Here is a 21,752-nt window from a genome sequence, read left to right on the forward strand (position 1 = left end):
GGCAATGAGGTTGCCTCTGAACTGCACAAACGCGACCTCTAGACACCCCAGCAATCACAGACTGCCATAAAGATTATGAGTGACCGGCCTGGTGCGCTGTGTCCGGGGGCGTGGCAGAGCTGACAGCAGCTGCTCGTGACTGAGCCAGGTACACAAACAAGGTAGTCTGCTAAGTGCACCTTAGCCTTGTCCTCAAGAGGCCGTAACTGCACGGTGATGGACTGGACATCGTCCACCCCACGGGCTGGCTGTCACACCACATGTCCCATCTTCCCACACCCCACACTGCACTCAGTGCTGTTGGAGCGAATATCACTCCATTTAGAAACACTAGATATAACAAAAGCATGTTTTACAATGAACATGTTCCACATTTCAACTATGTTTTTATAGATTATCCAAATTCAGGGACACAAAACCACAATGGAGTGATCCCTAAACACTTGGTCAATTAGGTTTTCATTTCACAACACAGAATATGTGTTCTAAACTGAGTCACACATTTCAGCTCCGATATTAGAGGGAAACACACCGTTGAGGTCTAGACGTCGGGTTAAGGTTTTAATGGGTGTGGTCTGCTGTCACCCATCCATCTCCTGCAGTGTACTGTACGTGAGCCCCCCCCCCCCCCCGACCTGGCAGCCCTGGGGCTCCCGCCCCCATCCTGTGCCCCAGACGTTGAGGTGTAAGCCCCGGAAGGGAGTGCAGGGGCCTTTGCTGGGCACAGGAAGGCAATGTAGAATTTGGCTCCACAAAATCCATGGGTGCAGCCATTTTCTCGTGTTACAAAACAGCATGTGTCTGAGGCTACCAGGCCAACAGGCAGACGGATCCTGGTGCACTAATCCCTGTTTCAGAAAACTGCTAAATTCTGGCTGATTTTTCTTTAGGCTCCAAATCTGTGCCTCTCAAGTGCTGGGTGCGTGTGGCTCACGGGGGACCCTGAGGGAAAGGCAGAGGCTCCCAGGGAGGCTCCCCCTGCACTGGAGCAGAAGCTCCAGGAAGCACTGTGCTCAGACGAGAGAGCTGGCTGGGCCCACGAAACCGTAACTGCTGCTCTCATCACTGCTACTCAGACCCGAGCATCAACAAAGCACTTAAGATCATGTGAAGCTCTGAAAAACAACTTCAGAGATCCCGAGCGGGACAACTTAAGCAGATCTCTTTGAGTCACGCGCTGTGATTAACCAAGAGGGAAATTAGCCTGTGACACTGCCCAAGGTAATCTGCATGAGAGGTGCACTCTATGAAACATGGCCTGCAGAGGCAGTTCCAAAGCCGCACTCCAGGCCAGGCTGTGTGGACCAGCCCCGCTGTCACCAGCACCCAAGGCCAGGCTGTGTGGACCAGCCCCGCTGTCACCAGCACCCAAGGCCAGGCTGTGTGGACCAGCCCCGCTGTCACCAGCACCCAAGGCCAGGCTGTGTGGACCAGCCCCGCTGTCACCAGCACCCAAGGCCAGGCTGTGTGGACCAGCCCCGCTGTCACCAGCACCCAAGGCCAGGCTGTGTGGACCAGCCCTGCTGCTCACCAGCACCCAAGGCCAGGCTGTGTGGACAGCCCCGCTGTCACCAGCACCCAAGGCCAGGCTGTGTGGACCAGCCCCGCTGTCACCAGCACCCAAGGCCAGGCTGTGTGGACCAGCCCCGCTGTCACTAGCACCCAAGGCCAGGCTGTGTGGACCAGCCCCGCTGCTCACCAGCACCCAAGGCCAGGCTGTGTGGACCAGCCCCGCTGTCACCAGCACTGGAGCACCTGGTTACAATTGCATCCCTGGTCACAGGCTCTGAGTCCCACCCTCAGGTTTGGAATGGGTTCAGGGACTGTGCTCTAATGACCTGAAGATTACAGAGGTGCAGCTGTGCTGGGAATTCCTGACTAAATCCTCTTAAACCACTGTAGAAATGTAAATATCTTACTTGGAAGGAGAAAACAAAAATTAAAACTTATGTATGAGAGGAGCTGGTGAGGTTGAAGATTTTGTAAAGCTCTCAGCAGGGAGGCCAAGGTGAAGCACGAATGGGGGTCGAATGGGGGTCGGGGTGCAGGGGGCGTGTCCCAGCTGCCCCACCCCAGGAGAGGGAAGAGGCCTCTGGAAACCCCTGGGGTCAGCTGCCAGCTAGGAGTGAGGCTGAGGGAAGGAAGGGAGCAATTCAGAAATCCAGACATGCTTGGAAATTTACCTACCAGGAATGATCTTATCAGGTCCATTTCTGGAAGTTATTTCTGTGAATTCTCTTAGTATTTTAGCAGCCTTCTTTGCTTCTGATTTCAAATTGGAAGGTATGGGATTATTCACTGAAAGATGAAAAAAAAAACACATTTTAATAAAAAATCCACTAAGCAAAAGTTAGAAATTTATTGTAATTATATTTTCTCACACATAATAATCACTAACAAATTGTATTTTACCAAGTAAAGGAAATGAACTAGAAAGTCCTCAGCTACTGACAATTTCACCCCTATTTTCCAAATCTATTCTGAGGCTCATAAACCCTAAAGTCTTAGAAATCACAAAATCCTGGGATTGTAAAAGATTTTAAACAAAATCTGACGCAACTGCCCCAGTCTTTCTTCTCCCCGTGATTAACTCACCTGAAGAGCAAGTTAAAAAGATTAAAGCTTTAAACCTAACAGAAGATGCTATTTTACAGTTATCTATTACAGAAAAAATAGGGTTCAATACGTCTGCTCATTCTTATTGCACGTGTTTGGACTGGCTGCAGGTTACATTCCTAGGGCACTCAGGCATCGTTTACTGCAGGTAACGGCCGCCTGCAGTCCGGGGCATCGTGCATTCCCAGTGCTGCCTACCTACACCGAATTGCCTCAGTGCGAAGCTGTCACGAGGCTGGCACGAGGCTGGCACAAGCCTGGCAGCTCTGAGGCACACTGGACAAGGGGTCAGAGATGCCCCGGCTCAGGTCTGCAGTCAGAGGAGCACACAGGCCTCAGGACAGGAAAGTGTCACCTGGGCAGGGGGTACATAAAGGGGTGCTGAAGGAAGTTGGGCTGAGAAGCCCGAACAACTATAGCACACAGGAAAGAATGGTATTTCTAACAGGAAAACATGATGCATTTTGGAGCTTGCTATGTTTGAAATAGGTGATTTATTTTAAAAGTAGAAACTGGACAAGGGTCATATTGGAGCTGTGTTGTTTTTTAAAACGGAGAACTCAGCATCAATTCCCTGTGGTTCAACACGGGAGCATCAGCAAGACTCAGGCCCCTGGAGAGTGGGTCCCAGGAATCAGCGAGGGTGCTGGCCAGGGCACAGGAGCTCATTTGCATTGATGCTGGGTGCCTGCAGAGTACAAAGTGTTCCTTTCCTGTCTAGGTTACACCCCTAGTGTATTGGCACTTCACAGATTTTACTCAACTTTCTTTCAGGGTAGTTAAAATATTGGCTCTCAGGGTAGACTCTTATGATCAACTTCACGAGACATAATTTACAAACTGCAATTCACCTGTTTCACGTAGTGCACACCCCACGAACTGGGACAAGTGCCTGACACAGGGCCCTCCCCCAGCCCAACTGTTTCTTCTGGGCCCCTATGCAGCCACCCCAGCCTCACCAGCTATGGATCTGGTGTCTGTCACCTGTGTTAGCTTTGTCTGTGCCAGGATTTCACAGGAATACAAGGAAACTGTAAATTCTTTTCCATCTGGCTTGCTGTGCCTGTGCTGAGCGTCCTCCACACACACAGGGTGAGCTGAGCCCCCTTGATGGACAACTGGTAGCTTCTAGTTTTTGGCTATTAAGAAGAAAGCTCTGCAAACATTCCCATAAAATCTTCTGTGGATCAGTGTTTTGTCTCTGGGGAATGTCTCCAGACTAGGATGGCTGGTTCCTGGACGTGTAAGTGCACTGGTATCAAAAGCCACCAGGAGCTACCTGAAGTGACTGCCTATCACAGGCCAACCACAACTTCTGGGAGATCTGGTTACTCCACATCCTTGCCAGCTCTCCCAAAGGCCAGGCTTTCCACGCCAGTTTCTGCTGTGGTGGCAACTCAGGGTGGATTTCATTCTCATTTCCTGGGCAAGGAGGGAAACACCCTTCCTGGTGCTTACCTCTGTATTTTGTTCTAAGCATGTGTTCAAATTTTTGCTCATTTAAAAGCGTGCATTAGGCCGGTGCTGCAGCTCACTAGGCTAATCCTCCGCCTGCGGTGCTGGCACCCTGGGTTCTATCCCAGTTGCTCCTCTTCCAGTCCAGCTCTCTGCTGTGGCCCGGGAAGGCAGTGGAGGATGGCCCCAGTGCTTGGGCCCTGAACCCACATGGGAGACCAGGAGGAATCACCTGGCTCCTGGCTTCGGATTGGCGCAGCACGCCAGCTGTAGCAGCCATTTGGGGGGGTGAACCAATGGAAGGAAGACCTTTCTCTGTCTCTCTCTCACTGTCTAACTCTGCCTGTCAAAAAAAACAAAAAAAAAAAAAAAGAAAAAAAAAGAAAAAGAAAAGAAAGAAAAAACGTGCATTATTGCCTTTTAAAAATTTTTTTAACTGGTTACAGATCATCACACCTCCTGGATATATGCGCTTGTTCAAACACATAGTTTAAAAATACTTTTCCAAGTCCATGGCTTGCTTTACCATTCCCATAGTGGTACCTGTGGAAACGCTGGGGGCACTATTTTTTAAGATGTATTTTAAAACTCCCTTCACAGTGTTGGTCCTGAGCTCATAGGCTGGATGCTGAGTTTTTCCTGTGCAGGTCAGTGACACTCTGCTTGTCTGTACTATCTGGTCTTCTCCCATGGCTTCTCTAGGGATCTTTCTAGATGCCATCTTCAAGGTCACTTTATTATCAAATATGCTATTTAGACCTCTAAATGAATTTTTCAATTCAAACCTTGTGTTTTCAGCTTTAAATGGTCCATTTGGTTGTTTTCCTGTCATTGTGGTTTTTTTTTTTAAAGATTTATTTATTTGACATTCAGAGTTATACAGAGAGAGAAGGAGAGGCAAAGAGAGAGAGGTCTTCCATCTGCTGGTTCACTCCCTAATTGGCTGCAACGGCTGGACCTGGGCAGATCTGAAGCCAGGAGCCAGGAGCCTCCTCCAGGCCTCCTATGCAGGTGCAGGGGTCCAAGCACTTGGGCCATCTTCCACTGCTCTCCCAGGCCATAGCAGAGAGCTGGATCAGAAGTGGAGCAGCTGGGACTAGAACCAGCGCCCATATGGAATGCTGGCACTGCAGGCAGAAGCCCCACCCGCCAGGCCACAGCACCGGCCCCTGTCATTGTGTTTATCTTGTCTTTTTGATCCTTGAGCATGGGCTGGATGTTTGGCGCAGTGTGAAGCCTGCATTTCCTATCAGAGTGCCTGCCTCTTCCACTTCCAGTCCAGCTTTCTGCTGATGTGCACCCTAGGAGGCAGCCCATGAAGGCTTAAGTGGGAGACCCAGATGGAGCTCCTGGCTGGTCTTTCCTAGCCCCGGCCTTTACAACCATTTGGGGCATAAACCAGTGGATGGAAGATCTCTTGTTCTTTGTCTCCCTCTCTGTCACTCTGTCAAATAAGTAAATAATAAATCTAAAATACTACCATGTTTAGAATCTCTGGGTGTGACTACATGTCCACTGGGGCCAGTGTTGTGGTGTAGAGGGTTAAGCTGTAGTCTGAGAAGTGGGCATCCCATACTGGCACTGGTTCATGTCCTGGCTGCTCCACTTCCAATCTAGTTCCCTGCTAATATGTCTGAGACACAAAGAAAATCCAATGGTTTAGAGGAAGACGTAGCAAAGCTCCCTGTTGCTGAAACCACAGAGAGCATGGGGTCGGGGAGCAGCCAGGGGCAGGTGGGGGGTGCAGTATCCACCACAGCCCTTCCCAGGGCAGCCACCAGCACCACAGAACTAGGGGGGCAGGGGAGGAGCTGAGTGCAGGGAGACCAGGGAGCAAGAAGGTTCTCCCCTGGCCTTAGGGTTTACCCTGCAGAGAAGGCCCAGGAAGCAGACGCCCCACTTGCAGAAGTCATTGCCAGGCTGCGTACCAGGGCCCTGAGAAGGTTCTCTCAGTGCAAGTAACTGAAGACAAGCAAAGTGAATGGGTGGTGTGGACACAGCAGGTGCCTCTTCCTCCTGCCTCCCCCCCCCCCCCCATAACTGCACACAGGGAGAGGGGAGGGGTTCAGGCTTGATTGAAAATGAGGGTGGCCAGCAGAATTCTGACATTTCTGGCACACCTGTGCGTCTTTCTGCTTCCTGTGTGCTCTCACTGCTCCTCCCTTTGAGCTGTTCAAGCCTGACAGGCCAGCACTGCACTTCCTACGCACCTCTGCGGAGCTGGGTCAGTGAACTACAGTGGCAATGTGTTTCTTCTGTTGCTGAGTGCCTAAGCCGCTCTACTTCAGGAGAGGCACGACTGGTCTGCCCCACTGATGCTGTGGCCCGGGCACCTGCCGTGGGGCAGGTACGCCAGGCCTGCAGTCTAGGGGAGCCTGTCTGTGTGCCCTGAGAGCTTCCCAACCCCAGCCCACAGCCAGGGACTTGTGTGGGAGCTGGAAGAACCCACCTATCCAAGGCAGGTCCCTGTGGGTTCCAGATCTGTCCCCACAGGCACAGTCTAAGAGCAAAGCCAGGGAGCCAGTGGGGAGGTGGACAGAGAACCCGGCCAAGGTCAGAGGCAGTCCCGGACCTTACTCACACAAGCCAGTGAAACCTCTTCTGCTAAAGCCAACACAGACCAGATTTTCTGACACATGCAACTGAGACAGAGTAAACAATGCATAAATCCTATTCCTCAGGAGACTTTCTGCTTTGAACTCTCTCAAGCAAGCAGTATCCATCCAAATTAGCAAATTCCACAGTCAGGAGTTGCTACTGCAAACATCCTGCCTGAGCGGAAGGTCAGAGCTGGCTTTGTAAACACGGGAAGGAGGCTACCGCACTTGGAATCAGATGGACAGTCGACAAGGCTGGCACAGAGAGGACATCTTCAGTGTCCACTGCCCCACAGGAAGCACCACATTCTGTTACTCTCCCTTAAGTCATCCTGCCTAGTCACAGCTATACACACTGAGTTTCTCTGCCAGAACAAAATCATCTACAAATAAGAACAATTCAGGGCTGACGCTTGGCACAGTGGTTAAATCCCCACCTGGAATTCCTGCATCTCGTATTGGAGTGCCTGATTCTAGTCCCGGCAATTCCACTCCAGATCAAGCTTCCTGCTAGTATGCACGGAAGTGTAAACAAGGAGCCGCCTGCTCTCAACTCTGCTTATGTAACATTATGTAATGCAAAGGTAATATTAAATCTAACACATGGAGGGGCGCAGCTTCAAGTCTTGGCTGCTCTACTTTTCCTGGGAAAGCAGAGATGATGGCCCAAGTTCTTGGCCCCAGGCCATCCAGGCCCCTGGCTTGGGACTGGCCCAGCCCTGGCCATTGCGGCTATCTGGGGAGTGAACAAGCAGATGGAAGGTCTCTCTCTTTCTATCTCTCCCTCTCTCACTAACGCTGCCTTTCAAGTACATAAAGTAAAAAATCTTAACAATTAAAAAATAAAAAATGTAGTTAGAAGTCGCAATTCCTGTCCTCAGCATGAAAGCACGGTGCCCAGTGTTTCCCTGATACTCAGCACGGGAGTGGGGCGGCCGGCCAGGACCCTGATGCTGCACTGTCAGGGCAGGATGACATCATCACGAACGGACGCTCACACTCTTAATCATGGCCAGCATCTGAATACTCACAGAGCCTTGAGTCTCGATCCAAGGCTGAGCAAGTTCTCTTGAGTATTTGAGATTTTTCCCTAAGGGCCAAATGTCAAGCAAACGTGTAAAGCTTCCTTTAAAAAGTAATGAAAACATCTGAACATTTCCACACTAAGCTCTTTTTTTTAAATTAAGGATTTATAGAATACTGGGAGATTTACTTCGGGATGTCCAGACTTGTCAGGAACTTAAGATTTGGAAATAACTTTACACCTGGCTGTAGGACCACAAACTGAGGGTCAGGGTCGTCGGTGGCCAGTGCTGACCCAGAGTCCTGCATGCAGCCTTCCTCCAGGGGTCAGGAGCAAAGGGGAGACCCAAGCCCCTGCCTGTCCAGCCCCAGATAGGGGATCCCCAAGCTTCCCTCCCAGGAGGCTCATCCATGACACAGCTTTCCTCATTGGACCCTAAGTCACTCCAGGAGTACCCACAGAAGACAAAGTTCAGAAACCGTTTTGCTAATTTCCACTGATTAACCTGTATTAGTCAAATTACTGAGGTTTATCACGCACAAGAAATAGAGGTCAACACAGCTGACGAAATCACCCACGGCAGAGAGAGCAGAGCTGCTGAGGGCACAGGGGAGGATGGTTAGAGTCCAGGCAGCCAGGACAACGCTCCCGACCCGAGGGGCTTTGCCACGCGCCCTGGCCCCTGAGGGTGCGCGCAGCCAGCCTGGTCTTCCGTGGGCCTGCCCTGAGCCCAGGCCTCTGAGAGGCGCTCCGCCTCGGGTCAGCGACCTCCCCGGACGGGCCTGAGTCCACGCTGACCACTGAAGGCCATTCCCCGGGCCCGTCTCGTCCCCGGGCTCCAGGGAGGCCGCGGCGCAGGGCAGGGTGGGCAGCGCCCGCCTCGGAGCAGGACTCGGCAGGGCCCCCGCGCGGAAAACCCCGACCACCCCGCGAGCGAGGCCGCAGGCGGCTGGGTCCCGGCCCGGCGCACGCGGACTGCCCTCTCCGGACGTCCTCGCTCCCGGCGAGGCGGCTCCCGAACTCAGCGCCGGGACGCGCGACCGCCGACACAGTTCTGAACCCCACCAGCGCCGGCGTCCGCGGAGGCACCGGGGCTCTCCTCCGCCGGCGGCGCCGCGCCTCCACGCCAGACCCGCAGGAGGGCCGGGCCGCCCCCGACCGCCTCCGCGCTGAGGGTTCGAGCGCGGGGCGCGGCTGTTCCAGCCCGGAGCTCCCGTCTCCGCCGCCGGGGCGGCCGCGCCCCCCACACCGACCGCGCGGCGAGGCCGGCCGTCCCGCAGCGTCCGGGGAAGACCCCGCGGGAGCCCGAGGAGACGGGCCCGGCGAAGGACCGGCAGAGCCGGGGCGGGGGCCCCCTCCGGCCTCCCGCGAGCCCCCCGCAGCCCCCCACAGCCCCCCGCGGCGCTGCCCGGCCCCGTACTCACTGGCGCCCGCACCGCCGCCGCGCCCTGCGCAGGAAGAGGAAGGGTGCGCTCCGCGGGCTCCGCCCAGCACACCTGGGACAGGTGAGAAGCAGGTGCACGCCCACTTCTGCCCGGCGCGCCCGGTGCCCACCCACAGGGTTTCGGAAAACGGAAGACCCGGCCAGCGGAGTGCGGAGCCCCACCGAGTAGCGCAGGGGGCTGCGGCTCGTGCTGCGCCGCGCCGGGGCCAGGGTATCGCTCCGCCGCCCTCCGCTGGCTCGGGTCCCGGGGCAAGAGCCCCAGGCCCCGCCGGCCTCGCCCTCCGCTCAGGTGAGCGCGGCCTTGGCTCCGCCCCCGTCCCCGGGGGTCTCGAGCCCCGCCCAGCGGCCCCGCCCTCTCCTCCAGGTGACTCACGGCCCCGCCTCCGGCCCGGCCCCGCGGGCGCGGTGCTGCCGACTGCGCAGGCTCGTCCAGGGGGCGCTGCCGTCCAACTACGCAAGCGCGGGGGGCGGGGCTCGCAAGCGCATGCGCCGCGCTGGAGCCGGAACCGACGCCGTCAGTGGGCGCCTCTGCGCGCGCGGGAAGATGGCCGAGCCGGCGTCCAAGTCGGTGCTGTTTGTGTGTCTGGGTAAGAGGGCGCCGACTTGACCCTACTCTGATACGTTCTGCAGGAGAGGGCAGGCCGTGAGGGTCGACATGAGCTGTATCGGACTCGCCGGGTCCCCCGCACCTACCTGGCCCGCCGTCCACGCGGGTCCCCCCGCACCTGCCCGGCCCGCTGTCCGTGCGGGTCCCCTCGCACCTGCCCGGCCCTGTCTCCATGAGGGTTCTCTCACCTGCCCGGCCCTGTCTCCACGCGGCTCATCTCTCACGTGCCCGGCCCTGTCTCCATGAGGGTCCTCTCGCACCTGCCCGGTCCGCCCTCTGGCTGTGGAATACGTGGGCACTCGCTGTAGAGCCCGGGGACTGGGCACGCCGGTCGGATGCGCGGCAGGCCGGCCCCTGACGCCCGGGACCGCGGTTTGCGGCGCGCAGAGCAGGAGCCCCGCAGCGCTTGCTGATTCCCAGGGAACCGTGGGGCCGGCCTGGGATCTGTGGTGGGTCTGCAGGGAGATGGCCGGAACCTGAGAACCTTGCACTGGCCTCCCGGGCTATCTCAGGGTCTTGGCCCTGTCGTCTCCCATGGTGGAATGAGCAGAGGGGCTCACGGTGAGGGAGGGGACTGCGGCCTGGGACAGCCTGCGTCAAAGCCATGGGGAAGGGACTCCTTCTCAGCTGCCCCTGCTGTCCTCTGCGGGTGTCCACGCATCTCACCTTGGCCCCATAGCTCTGCACAGGCCTGTGCGCCCGCGCTCCAGGGTCTGCGGCACTGCCTCCACGAGCCCGGGTCCTTCCCTCTTCCCAGCGCTGTCCCTTGGTGAGCTCAGGCCTGCTGCAGGATAGGTCGGCTCAGGGGTCTCGCGGTTTGCCGGCTGCTGTCCCTGGCCCGTGCTTCCCAGCGGGCGCAGCTGATGGAAGCTGGAGTGCTGGCTGCGGTTGGTTCTGGGTTTCCTGGTTGTAGAAGCTGACCAGGAAGGGGTGCACATCCCACACGGGAGTGCCAGTTCCAGTCCTGGTCACTCTGCTCCTGACTCGGCTCCCTGCTAATGCTCCTGCACCTGGAAACCAGCGAATGATGGCTCAAGTCCTTGAGTTCCTCTGGGAGACCCAGATGGAGTTCCTGGCTCCAGTCTGGCCCAACCGTCGCTGTCCTGGTGGCCTGGGGAATGTCTGTCTCTGTCACTTTGCCTTTCAAATAGATAAATCTGAAATCAGCAACAACAAAACTGAGCCAGGTAGAACTCAGTCCTGTAGGTCTGTAAGCTTGGTCCCCAGCCCCACGTTAACCCTTCGGGTACCTACCTCTCACAGTGACTTTCAGCTTTCCCATTCCAGTACTTAGCCCCACCCCTCTAAGTGGAATTCACTTCCTGTGAGGTCTTCCTGCACATCTTCCTCCCAGAGGCCTGAGTTGTCTTCTGTTGAGTCTGCGTGTCCTGGGGAGCACCAAGAGTGAGGCTGCACCTGTGGGCCCTCTGGGACTCTGTTTCAATAGAACTTTGTTTACAGATCAGAGAATTAGAGTCCTGTGCTTTTCACATTTCACAAGATATCATTCTATTTTCAAGGTTTCAGGAGCGATTTGAAAATGTGAAAGTTTGCCTTAGCTCTGTAGCTGATGCACAAAGGTGGTGGGTGCTGCCCTTGGGAGGCCGTGAGTGAGAAGGGGCTGGAGGGACTGGAGCAGCTGCTGTGTTGCGAGTAGACTGCAGGAGAGGCTGGGTGGGAGACAGAGGGGGCAGGTGCCGTTGGACGTGGTGGTCCGTCCACAGGACATAGGGTCTGTGTGACTGAGATGGAAAAGTCCCATCTCTGCTAAGCATTTCTTTGGCCCTTTTGAGAGTTGAGCCTGCTTCCTGCTTCTGTGAAACGGGACCTCCTGGGGAAGGCATTTGGCCAGGCCCTGCCGGGTGTTTGGTGGAGATAATGGTGATGTTTGAAGTTTTCAGGGCTTGTTCCTTGAGTAACGCCCAAAGTTCTGTGTTTTACTAATGACCCGGTGCTCCAGTTTGACTGACACATTAATTTGGTGTTGTGAATGTTTGAAATCCAGAGGGCAAGTTAAATTTTTGTAAGTTCATTCATTTTTATTTAAAATGCGGGGTGACAGATGGACAGAATCTTCCATCTGCTGCTGCACTCCTCAGACACTGGTAACATCTAGGGCTGGGCCAGGCTGAAGCTAGGGGCCAGGAACTCCATCCAGGTCTCCCATGTGGTTGGCAGGGCCCAAGCACTGGAGCCAGCACTGCTGTCTCCAGATGCATTAGCAGGAAGCTGGACTGGAGCAGAGGCGGGATTTGATCCCCACCCTCTCCCCCTCGAATGGGATGTGGCCATCCCAGGTTGCAGCTTAATCCACTGCACAGTGCCCACCCCTGGGGCACAATTGTTAAAAAATGTACACTGTTGCATGTCTTCTCGCTGTCAGCCCAGGCTCTTGTATTGTTGTAGAACAAAGTAGATGATGATTTTGTAGTGAGGGGGTTGTTCTTGTTTCCTTAGATACTAATATACTAGGCATCTATTATTACTTCTAGAGTTCCGAAATGCTAACAGGTGTCTTAATTTGGAGTAGAGCATTCGGCTATTAAAAGTATTCCCCGGGTATGCTGAGTAGAACAGTCACGTCTTAGTGATGGTGCTCACTGGGGCAAGTGTTTGGCTCAGGAGTTAAGATGCTGCTTGGGACGCACGCACCCCTCTGTCTCTGCCTTTGAAATAAATACATAAAGTGTTGATGACAATACCTGTTTTAAAAACCAAACAAAAATTCAGAATGGAGGGGGAAAGTCTCAGAGCACAAAGGAGCCTAGGGGGCTTTCAAGGCGACTTCCCTGTTCCTGCTCATGGCTTACACTTGTGCAGGCCACAGGCTGTGTGTGGTCCAGTGCAGGCAGTGAACTGGTTCCCAGTTGTTTTAGGAGAGTCTCCATTACCATGTTCGTCAGAAACCAGACGATTCTGATATTAACAAAGAGTAGAGTTGGGCCCCAGCGTCATCAGCTCGAACAGCTGCTCTCTTCTTTCCTCCATTTTCTCTTGCCACCTCCTTGATGCTGAGTGCTTGGAGCTGAAGGCTGCTGTGTAGTTTCAGCAGCGGCATCTGACCCTCTCCTGCCCTCCTGTCCCTCAGAGCAAGGGACAGCCTGAACGCCCACTCATTGCAGAGGAGTCTGCCCGTACCAGGAGGGAGGGCTGTGCTGAGAGGCCAGGGCCCGCTGGGCCTGTTGCCCCAGCTGCACCATTGGGGCAGGAGCAGTAGCACTGAGGCACAGCTTTCCTGGGCCTCTGGATCTTGTGTCTCTTCTCTTGTTGACCTGACTTGCCTTGCAGGTGGAGACCCTCAGGACAGGTGAGGGGCAGCGCCCACTTCTGCCTCATGCAGCTTCCCTCTGCTCCATGCTCTTCCTGGATGCTCTCTGCCTTCAGTCTTGTCCTCTCCTCATGTTTCTGGAACATCCTGTATGGAAAGCGTCTCTTAAACACCTTTCTGGCACAGTGTGGCTCCTGGTGGGAGCACGTCGACCTCTTCCCCAAAGTGTTTGGTTTCTTGGCGCTTTGGCAGTGCTGCATCAGCTTGTGGTGTTCCAGCCCCTGGGTGGCAGGGCAGCACTCCTGCTGCTTCCTGTGCCTGAAACTCGGTCCTTTTTTCCATTGAGATTTTTCTCTTCTTCCTGTAAACATCGCTCTGATCTTCACCTCGTTCTGATTATAGCTAACTGCATCTCCCTGGTATGTGGCACGGTGGTGCATGTCGGAAGGAGACTGGCCCTTTGTGTTTTCCCTGTGTAGGAAGGGACTCAGCCACTGACTGGCTCCTGGGAGCAAACCCTAAAGTTCCTAGAATTTTCTAGGAGTGGTGAGAGGATCTCTGTGGCCCTTAGCACCTTCGCTGTTTGTGCTAACACAAGGCCTTGGGATGGGGGTCATGGTGGGTGACCCAGCCCAGCACTCAACATAATTAACCCACAGAACCGAGCACAATTGGCATTGTGTCTGCCATTGTATCCCAGTGATGTGAGGCAGAGGGGTCACATCTGGAACCCTTCCAGAATATACACTGTGGGTCTCTTTGGCTGGTTCTCATGTGTGTGTGTGTGTGTGTGTGTGTATGAGAGAGAGAGAGAGAGAGAGAGTGAGTGTGTGTGTGTGTCTGTTATACTGAAACCGTGCTTGTGAGTGCAGTGCTGTGCTGAGTTCTGGGAGTCATTCTAGAGAATCACCAGGCCCAGTAGCCAGCTGCTCTGGGGCGGGGGGGTCCTGGGAACCCCTGACCACGGGGCTGATGTCCTTGGTGCTGGCTGAGTCCTGTTCTCGTCCTCTTGGTGCATGTGACCGCTCACTTGGAGTTTGTGATGAAACTCTGTCTGCCTAAATACATCAGCTTAATTGTGTATTGTATGAAACAGTAGTCATCCTTATTATGTGTGACACATTTGAAAATGCAAATAATTCTATTGCATTTCATTGCAAAATGAACTCCTCGGAACAGCTTCACTGATTGCGTGACACACTCTGTCATTAATAGCAACCTAAAAAACAATGGTTTTAGTTAAAATTGTTCTGAAGTCACTTCTGCCTTGAGCTCTGGGACATTTGGCATCTGTGCCCAGCACGCAGGTTGGCTCTGACTTCTGCCCCCACGGTGGGAGGTGGCTGCCGTGTGTCAGGGCGTGTCAGGGCATTTGCCCCTCTAGCTGGGCCTGAAGGCTACTTTCCGGGCCTAACCTTCTCTCTGTGTCTCTCCTTTTTAAGGTAACATTTGCCGGTCACCCATTGCAGAAGCAGTTTTCAGAAAACTCGTGACTGATCAGAACGTTTCAGACAATGTGAGTACCATCAGTGTCGGGAGACAGCCCCAGTACCTCCAGGCAGGAAACTGCGAAAACATGTCTCTCTTTTCTACCGCAGTGGAGGATAGACAGTGCGGCCACATCCACCTATGAGATAGGAAACCCCCCCGACTACCGCGGGCAGGAGTGCATGCGGAGGCATGGCGTGCCCATGAGCCACGTGGCCCGGCAGGTACTGTACTTGACTTGAAGACTTGTGTTTTCTGTTTCAGTGGGGCATTGACAGCGGCGCTGTTTCCGACTGGAACGTGGGCCGGTCCCCGGACCCCAGAGCCGTGAGCTGCCTGAGAAATCACGGCATTGGCACAGCCCATAGGGCACGCCAGGTAGACGAGCTCTTGTTTGATTTCTGATGTGTAGGGTCCCATGCCTTGGGCAGACCTGAGAGGCCTGACCACACTCGGATTGGCGGTGGTTGCCCATTTTGTTTCACTTCTGGTGCATGGTTCTGGAAGACTTGTATAATCTTGGATTTTATTTGTTAATGTGTGTGTGAAAGTTCACGTTACTGATGAGGATGGCCAGGAGCCACCGGAGTCATGATCCCCATTCTGTTTCGCACGCAAGCCACAGGGACTGTTCTGCTTCTGTTACAGAGTTTTTGCCAGAATCAAGTTATATAATGTACAGAACTGCATAGTGCCTGAGAAATAGGGTGACGCTGATAGATGGGCGTCCAAGTCCAGGCCCTCATGCCAGACTCAGGTTTGAAGTCCAGCCAAGTCGTGGCCAAGCTGTCCACTCTCCAGGGAGGTGGCCCTGTGTTTATCATGCAAATCAGACAACAGTTTTTACTTAAATCAGATACTTTCTCAGGCAGCCTGGCAGAGGATCACACACTTTTTTTTTTTTTTTTAAGCTGTTTTATTTATTTATTTGACAGGTAGAGTTACAGTGAGAAGGAGAGACAGAGAGAAAGGTCTTCCTTCCGTTGGCTCACCCCCCAAGTGGCCGCTACAACCGGAACTAAGCCGATACGAAGCCAGGAGCCAGGTGCTTCTTCCTGGTCTCCCCATGCAGGTGCAGGGGCCCAAGCATTTGGGCCATCCTCCACTGCCCTCCCGGGCCACAGCAGAGAGCTGGACTGGAAGAGGGGCAACCGGGACTAGAACCTGGAGCCCATATGGGATTCCGGCACCCAGGCGGAGGATTAGCCAAGTGAGCCATGGCACCAGCCCCACACACTTTTCTGTCCTCAGGCCTCTGCGTACCTGTTCAGACCCTGATGCCCAGATTCAGTTAGGTTTGAGTAGGCTTGTGGAGCTGGGAGCAGTTGTGTTTTCATGCTCTCTGTTTTTAAGGTTGGATTATTTTTCATACACTGATTGTATAATAAAAATGGATGCAAATAAAATATTTATTTCTTTTTAAGATTTATTTATTTTTTTACTTGAGAGTTAGAGTTACACAGAGAGAGGAGAGGCAGAGAGAGAGAGAGAGGTCTTCCATCCACTGGTTCACTCTCCAGTTGGCCGCAATGGCTGGAACTGCACCGATCCAGAGCCAGGAGCCAGGAGCTTCTTCCAGGTCTCCCACGCGGGTGCAGGGGCCCAAGGACTTGGGCCATCTTCCATTGCTATCCCAGGCCATAGCAGAGAGCTGGATCGGAAGTGGAGCAGCCAGGACTAGAACTGGCGCCCATATGGCATGCCGGCGCTTCAGGCCAGGGTGTTAACCTGCTGCGCCGCAGCTCCGGCCCCAGCAAATAAAATATTTTAAATACGTATGTCTTTAAAAAGCAAAACTAGAAAGTTGGTTTCAAAAACAGTTTTTTTAAGTACAAGTATTTCCACAGAAGCTAGTTTCATATTTTTCCCTTCCTTGTTGCTTTTAAGAAAATTTCCTCAACAATTTTTTTTCTTCTTAATTTTACAGTGCTAGTGAGGTGTGCTTCACCACTTGTTGCCACATGAGGCCTTTTACTGTCAGTTTGTGCAGTTTGTTTGTCTAGATGTCCTTTTGCTGGTGGTGTTCAGATTGTGAGTGCAGCCCTGGCCCCTGGCAGCCACTCCCCCTTGTCCAGTCACCAGACTCATTCTCTCCAGTCATGGAGTGGACCCCAGCATGCGCATTTCCCACCAGCTCCTCCCGCTTCCAAGGGTCTCCTGTTGGGACAGCTCATCCTGGTGGTGCTGTCGCTGCTCACTGACCCATTGGGTTGTTCTGGCTTGGGGCTACAGCTGCTGCGGCCATGCCCAAGTTCTGTGGGGCTCACACCCAGCATCATTTTAAATGAAGTCCAATAGCAAATATCTGATGCATTTGTGAGTCTGCTTTGCTGTTCTGTTCTTTTCTCTTTGTTTTATTGAAAGCTTGGGGAGAAGTTGTGGAATTTTGGTTGAGGTTTGTGTGGAGACAGCTTAGGGCAGGCTAGGAGGGTGAGTGGCCTAGCTGACTTGAGACTCGGGCTGCGCCCGCCTGCCCCTGTGTCCCTTGAAGAGCTTGAGGTGTTTGCTTGTCACTGAGTCTGAGCTCACCTGAGCGGTGCCACACACACGCCCTGAGTGATGTCAGCCTCCTCTTGTTCTGGGGTCTCCTCCCTCAGCAGGCTGTCCCACCAGCGCCACCTGTGTCCCAACGGCACTGCAGACGGGGCTGCTGTGTTCTGCCAGTTTTCCTAGCCCATGGCACAGGGCTCCTCAGCCTTGGCACACTGACTGTGGGTCCAGGTCACTGTGTGTGTGGGGTTGTCCTGGGTCCCACCTCCATTGTGAGAATCAGATGTCTCCTGTCCCTGAGTCTCAGCTGTGGTTCTCAAAGTGTGGTCAAGGGAGCCCTGTGCCTCGTGAGAGAGCCACCCGAGGGACTGGCCGTGGATGCAAATGGAAAGTCAGGGATTGGTTCTGGATTCACCTGTTAGGAAGCTGTGGCTCTCTGAGGTGTCAGAGCAGAGTATTCAGTCACCTGCAAAGTCTGGGAGCGCTGCCTCCACACCGCGGGTCCACTCCTGTGCTTCCTGTCCACACCGCAGAACTGGGTTGGGAGAGTGCAGTAGTTTACAGAGTTACAATCATGATAACAGTGCATTTGTATTAATTTTACGTGAATGGTTATGTTCTAAAATTTTTTTACTGTTAGTAACTATGATAAATAGTAGTTTTCACTTCTGTAAACACGCTGTTTGGAGGTGGGGCTGCATCATTCTGGGGAGTCGAAAGGCTGCTGCTGCTGTAGGGTTTGAGGGCCCTGCTGGCGTGACTGTGAAGAGGTGTTTAGCTTTTCTGTAGGGATTTACTCGTTGTTTTTGGTAGTGGGTTGGTTTGCCACAGCTCATTCCAGTTATAGCTGCCCCCAGAGGCCCTGCACTGTGCATTCTCTGTGCAGTCTGAGTGATGTGGTTCCTGTTTTAACGTCTGAAAGTCGTGCATGGGGGCAGGTGTGTGGCACAGTGGACAACTCCTGCATTCCACATCAGAGGGTCTGGGCTCGAGTCCTGGCTCTGCTCCTGACTGCAGCTTCCTGCTAGTGTGCACCCTGGATCCAGCCGCGGAGGGTTGGTGCTTGGCCCTGCCAGCCATGTAGGAGGACTAAAGGGAGTGCCAGGCTTCATCCTGCCCAGCCCCAGCTACTGTAGGCATCTGGGCACTGAACCAAGGGAGAGTGCTCTCTCTCCTCTCTCTGTGCCTTGCAAATAAATACAGTAACAATTAAAAACAAATAAAAGAAGGAAATCTTCCAAATTGTTTAAAAAAGTAAATAAATAAAAATCAAGTATGATTTTACTTAGTACATTAACTGAGTATTTCTTTTATTAGGACAGGTACAGTCTAAAAGACAGTGTTCAGTATTAAATTGTGGGGCATTTTTCACATGAGTAATTTGGAGAAATAATATATTTCACGTCACAGTTGTTGCAGTATGTTTTGCAGTAAGTGCTTTGGGGATGTTCACAAGGTAAGGTCTTCTGTAATTATTAAACAGCTGTGGTGAAAAGGCACGGAAGCACGGGGAGAGCCGGGGCTGTCATGTGTGTCCCTGCGTCCAGCCACACGGTAGTGTCCACTGGGCTGCCAACAGCGTGCAGGGCCTTCCCGCAGAAGAAACCATCGCCACCTTTGTTTGTGCTCCTTCCTTCTTACCACCTACTTGCTTCTCATGGGCCAGGCACGCAGTAATTCTGAGCTTATTAGCAGTGTCAGGCCCCCAAGGGGCGTGGTCGCAGCTTCTCAGCCAGGGGCCAGAGCCAGAGGCTGGTTGGGGGACTGGAGGGAGGTCTCCTGCTGCTGCCTTAGGGCCCCCTTGCCCTGTGGCCAGGGTGGCAGGACATGCGGAGGCCTCTCTAGCAGCCCGTGTCACCTCAGGCATAGGCGTGTGGAAGTCTGCGAGGCGGGGTGACTGTGTCTCAAGAAAGCGCCCTGCGTGTGATTGATCACATCCCTCAGACATGGGTACCACAGGGGGGGTGTGTGTCCCAGAAGGCTCCTCCCCCAGGCTACACTGCATTCTCACTTCTTGTTCAATTCCAGGTCACCAAGGAAGACTTTGCCACCTTTGACTACATACTATGTATGGATGAAAGCAACCTGAGGTAATCACTTGAAGAGTACTTTTGTTCAGCTCTCAGTTCAGTAACAGGTCAGGTTGTTTGTGTCCAAGGTGACTTTTTTATCATCTGAACATTTTAGTAGTGATGGTCATAATATACAGATTAATCCATTTGGCATCACAAGAAACTCAATAGTGTCATCTCAAGTTGCAGCTTGGGCAGATTTTCCAGAAGATGTGCCTTAGATAGGACGGGCCTGATGCTCGTGGCCCGGCGTGGCCGTGATGCGTGGTTTTGTGGGGAGGGACTTGTGACCGCTGGGATGACTCAGGGGCAGGATGCTAGTTCACTGTTTCTCATCTTACTCCCCTGTAACAATTGCCCTCCCCGCAAAGTAAGCCTGTTTGTAAGTTTGTAATTGATTTAAAAAACTAAGACTGACGGACCGAGGTGTTGGGTGACAGTGACTCACCCTGGGCTGGCGGTTCTGTACCCTGTGTGCCAGAGCACTTCCGTAGCTTCATCTGTTGCCCGTCTTATCAGAAAGGACGCTGGGGGACAGCACGGTTAGGTTACTTCCCCAGGTTCACAAAGCCGGTGGATGTGGGAGATGGAAGCCTGGGCTCTGAGGAGTCCCCGCCCTGGGTGCTGCTGCCCCCACTCTGCTTCAGCAACTCATTGTGTCTTCTTTCAACCCATATCCCATGTTTTTGATGAAGAGAAATTGTGCTTTTAATTGTTTTGTAGGAACAAACAGATGTGGTATAATAGTTTTATACTTTTCATTAATTAAGACCTTCATGGGGCCGGCACCATGGCGCACTAGGTTAATCCTCTGCCTGTGGTGCTAGCATCCCATATGGACGCCAGTTCTGTCCTGACTGCTCCTCTTCCAGTCCAGCTCTCTGCTGTGGCCCCAGAAGGCAGTGAAGGATGGCCCAAGTGCTTGGGCCCTGCACCCGCATGGGAGACCAGGAGGAAGCACCTGGCTCCTGGCTTCAGATCAGCGCAGCGCCGTAGCGGCCATCTGGGGGGTGAACCAATGGAGGGAAGACCTTTCTCTCTGTCTCTCCTTCTCACTATCTGTAATTCTACCTGTCAAATAAATAAATAAAATCTTTTTTAAAAAAAGACCTTCATTAAAATAGATAGTTTTCCATTTTGGCTTTTCAGTTTGTTTTGCCCTCATTTTTCACTTACACTGTAACTTACAGGTATTATAAAAATGATCTTATTAGAAGACTGCTTTGACTGGCACAGGTCTGCAGCCTCCCACGTGTGTGGAGCAGACCCAGTGTTCATACATGCTCTTCCCGATGTCTCATGCCTGTTGTGGTCTAGATAGACCCACTTCTTTATGGAGACTGCTACCGGCAGCCGCGGCCAGTGTGTTACACCTTGAGGGCCCCCGCCTGACCTCTGAGCCGTGAACCCTCATGTGATGGGCATTCCTGGCTGTTGCTCTCCCACATGTAAACACTGTATTCAGCCAGGGGGATGACCGGTACGTAGCATAGCTGAGTGTATCCTCCTTGCACAGCAGTGAGAGCTGAAGGGCAGAGGCTTGAGAAATAAAGAGAGGAACAGCCTGCGCAGTGAGATGGGCTGTGACGCCCACTGCCAGGTTCCCAGCATGGGGCTCGCAGCTCTCTGTCTGGGACGTGGTCTCGTGGTTCTTTGAGTTCCTTCTTGTCACCTTCGTTTTGTCTCTAAAACAATATCTCTTTGATTGTCTGAAAATGTGTTTCACGGGAGAAATCATAATTACTGTCTGAGTTGAAGATGCTATTTTGTGTAACAAAGCAGTGGATGACGCTGTGGTTGCAGGCTGTCTTGTCCAGGAGACAGAGCTGTGACACACAGCTGCAGGGAGGGTCGGGCAGATCTGCTGCGTATTCTGTTTCATTTCAAATCAGGTCACTTTTGCTGGGTTTTGATATGGATGTCTCATAAACCCTGAGCAGATGTCCCTGTTTAACTTGAAACCACAGATCAGAAAACTAAGTGCATGTTTCAATTTTACAGAGATTTGAATAGAAAAAGTAATCAAGTTAAAAACTGCAAAGCTAAAATTGAACTACTTGGGAGCTATGATCCACAAAAACAACTCATTATTGAAGATCCCTATTATGTAAGTACAGCTCACCTGTGGCCGATGTAAAGCTGGCCAGAGCCCAGTCTTGTTCTGCCGGATTAAGAGGCAGACCCAGGTCCTCCTGGGGACACTTGCCATCAGGTTGCTATCTTCTCTTCTCGCTGTCATTTCAGGGGAACGACGCAGACTTCGAGGCTGTATACCAGCAGTGTGTGCGGTGCTGCAGGGCCTTCCTGGAGAAAGCCCACTAGGGCATCTCAGCTGCCGGAATGTTCCCCGGGCCTCACGTGTGTCTTCCGTTGACTGTTTATCTTAAAAAATAATTGTTGATGGAAATCAGTTGTACATGCAGAATAAGAAATAAAAATCTTAAGCCTTCTTAGACTAGTTGAGCCTTCCTCTCTGCCCCAATTACAAAAACAGGGGAACAAACACCACAGAACAGAGTAGAACAAATGCAACAGCGAAACAGGACTCAGAGCCCCAGGTCAGCATCCAAGGCAGTGTGACGTGGAGGCAGTGACTCTGAGGGAAGTGCGGGAAGGTGCACTCCGCCCTCCTGGGGCCCTCTCCTCACCCCGCACCCCTTTGTGGAGCTGCCCTACAAGAAGTTTTACTTC

The 21,752-nt window shown here is 53.2% G+C and overlaps 2 protein-coding genes across 3 annotated transcripts in view; one reads left to right on the forward strand and one right to left on the reverse strand.

Annotated features, from left to right (window-relative positions):
- Positions 1 to 9,439, reverse strand: part of SH3YL1 (SH3 and SYLF domain containing 1) — a 39,431-nt gene extending 29,992 nt beyond the window's left edge. The window contains exons 1-2 of the mRNA XM_062208896.1: positions 9,117 to 9,439; positions 2,188 to 2,298 (exon numbers count right to left, since the gene is read on the reverse strand). Coding sequence (XP_062064880.1) covers positions 2,188 to 2,298; position 9,117 — 112 coding nt within the window. The 5' untranslated portion in view covers positions 9,118 to 9,439. The remainder of the gene's footprint in view (positions 1 to 2,187; positions 2,299 to 9,116) is intronic.
- Positions 9,440 to 9,617: 178 nt separating this feature from the next.
- On the forward strand, positions 9,618 to 21,510 carry ACP1 (acid phosphatase 1). Of its 2 annotated transcripts, none has more exons than XM_062208897.1 (6): positions 9,618 to 9,723; positions 14,454 to 14,527; positions 14,610 to 14,723; positions 19,018 to 19,079; positions 21,063 to 21,168; positions 21,306 to 21,510. In XM_062208897.1, the coding sequence occupies exons 1-6, from the start codon at positions 9,621 to 9,623 to the stop codon at positions 21,381 to 21,383; spliced, it is 537 nt and encodes a 178-aa protein (XP_062064881.1). In that variant the 5' UTR covers positions 9,618 to 9,620; the 3' UTR covers positions 21,384 to 21,510. The 2 variants fall into 2 exon arrangements, with proteins under 2 accessions (XP_062064881.1, XP_062064882.1); XM_062208898.1 differs by lacking the exon at positions 14,610 to 14,723 and adding an exon at positions 14,764 to 14,877.
- The last annotated feature ends 242 nt before the right edge of the window (positions 21,511 to 21,752 follow it).

The sequence above is a fragment of the Lepus europaeus genome, chromosome 13, assembly GCF_033115175.1.
Source record: "Lepus europaeus isolate LE1 chromosome 13, mLepTim1.pri, whole genome shotgun sequence".
NCBI classification, from domain to species: Eukaryota; Metazoa; Chordata; class Mammalia; order Lagomorpha; family Leporidae; genus Lepus; species Lepus europaeus.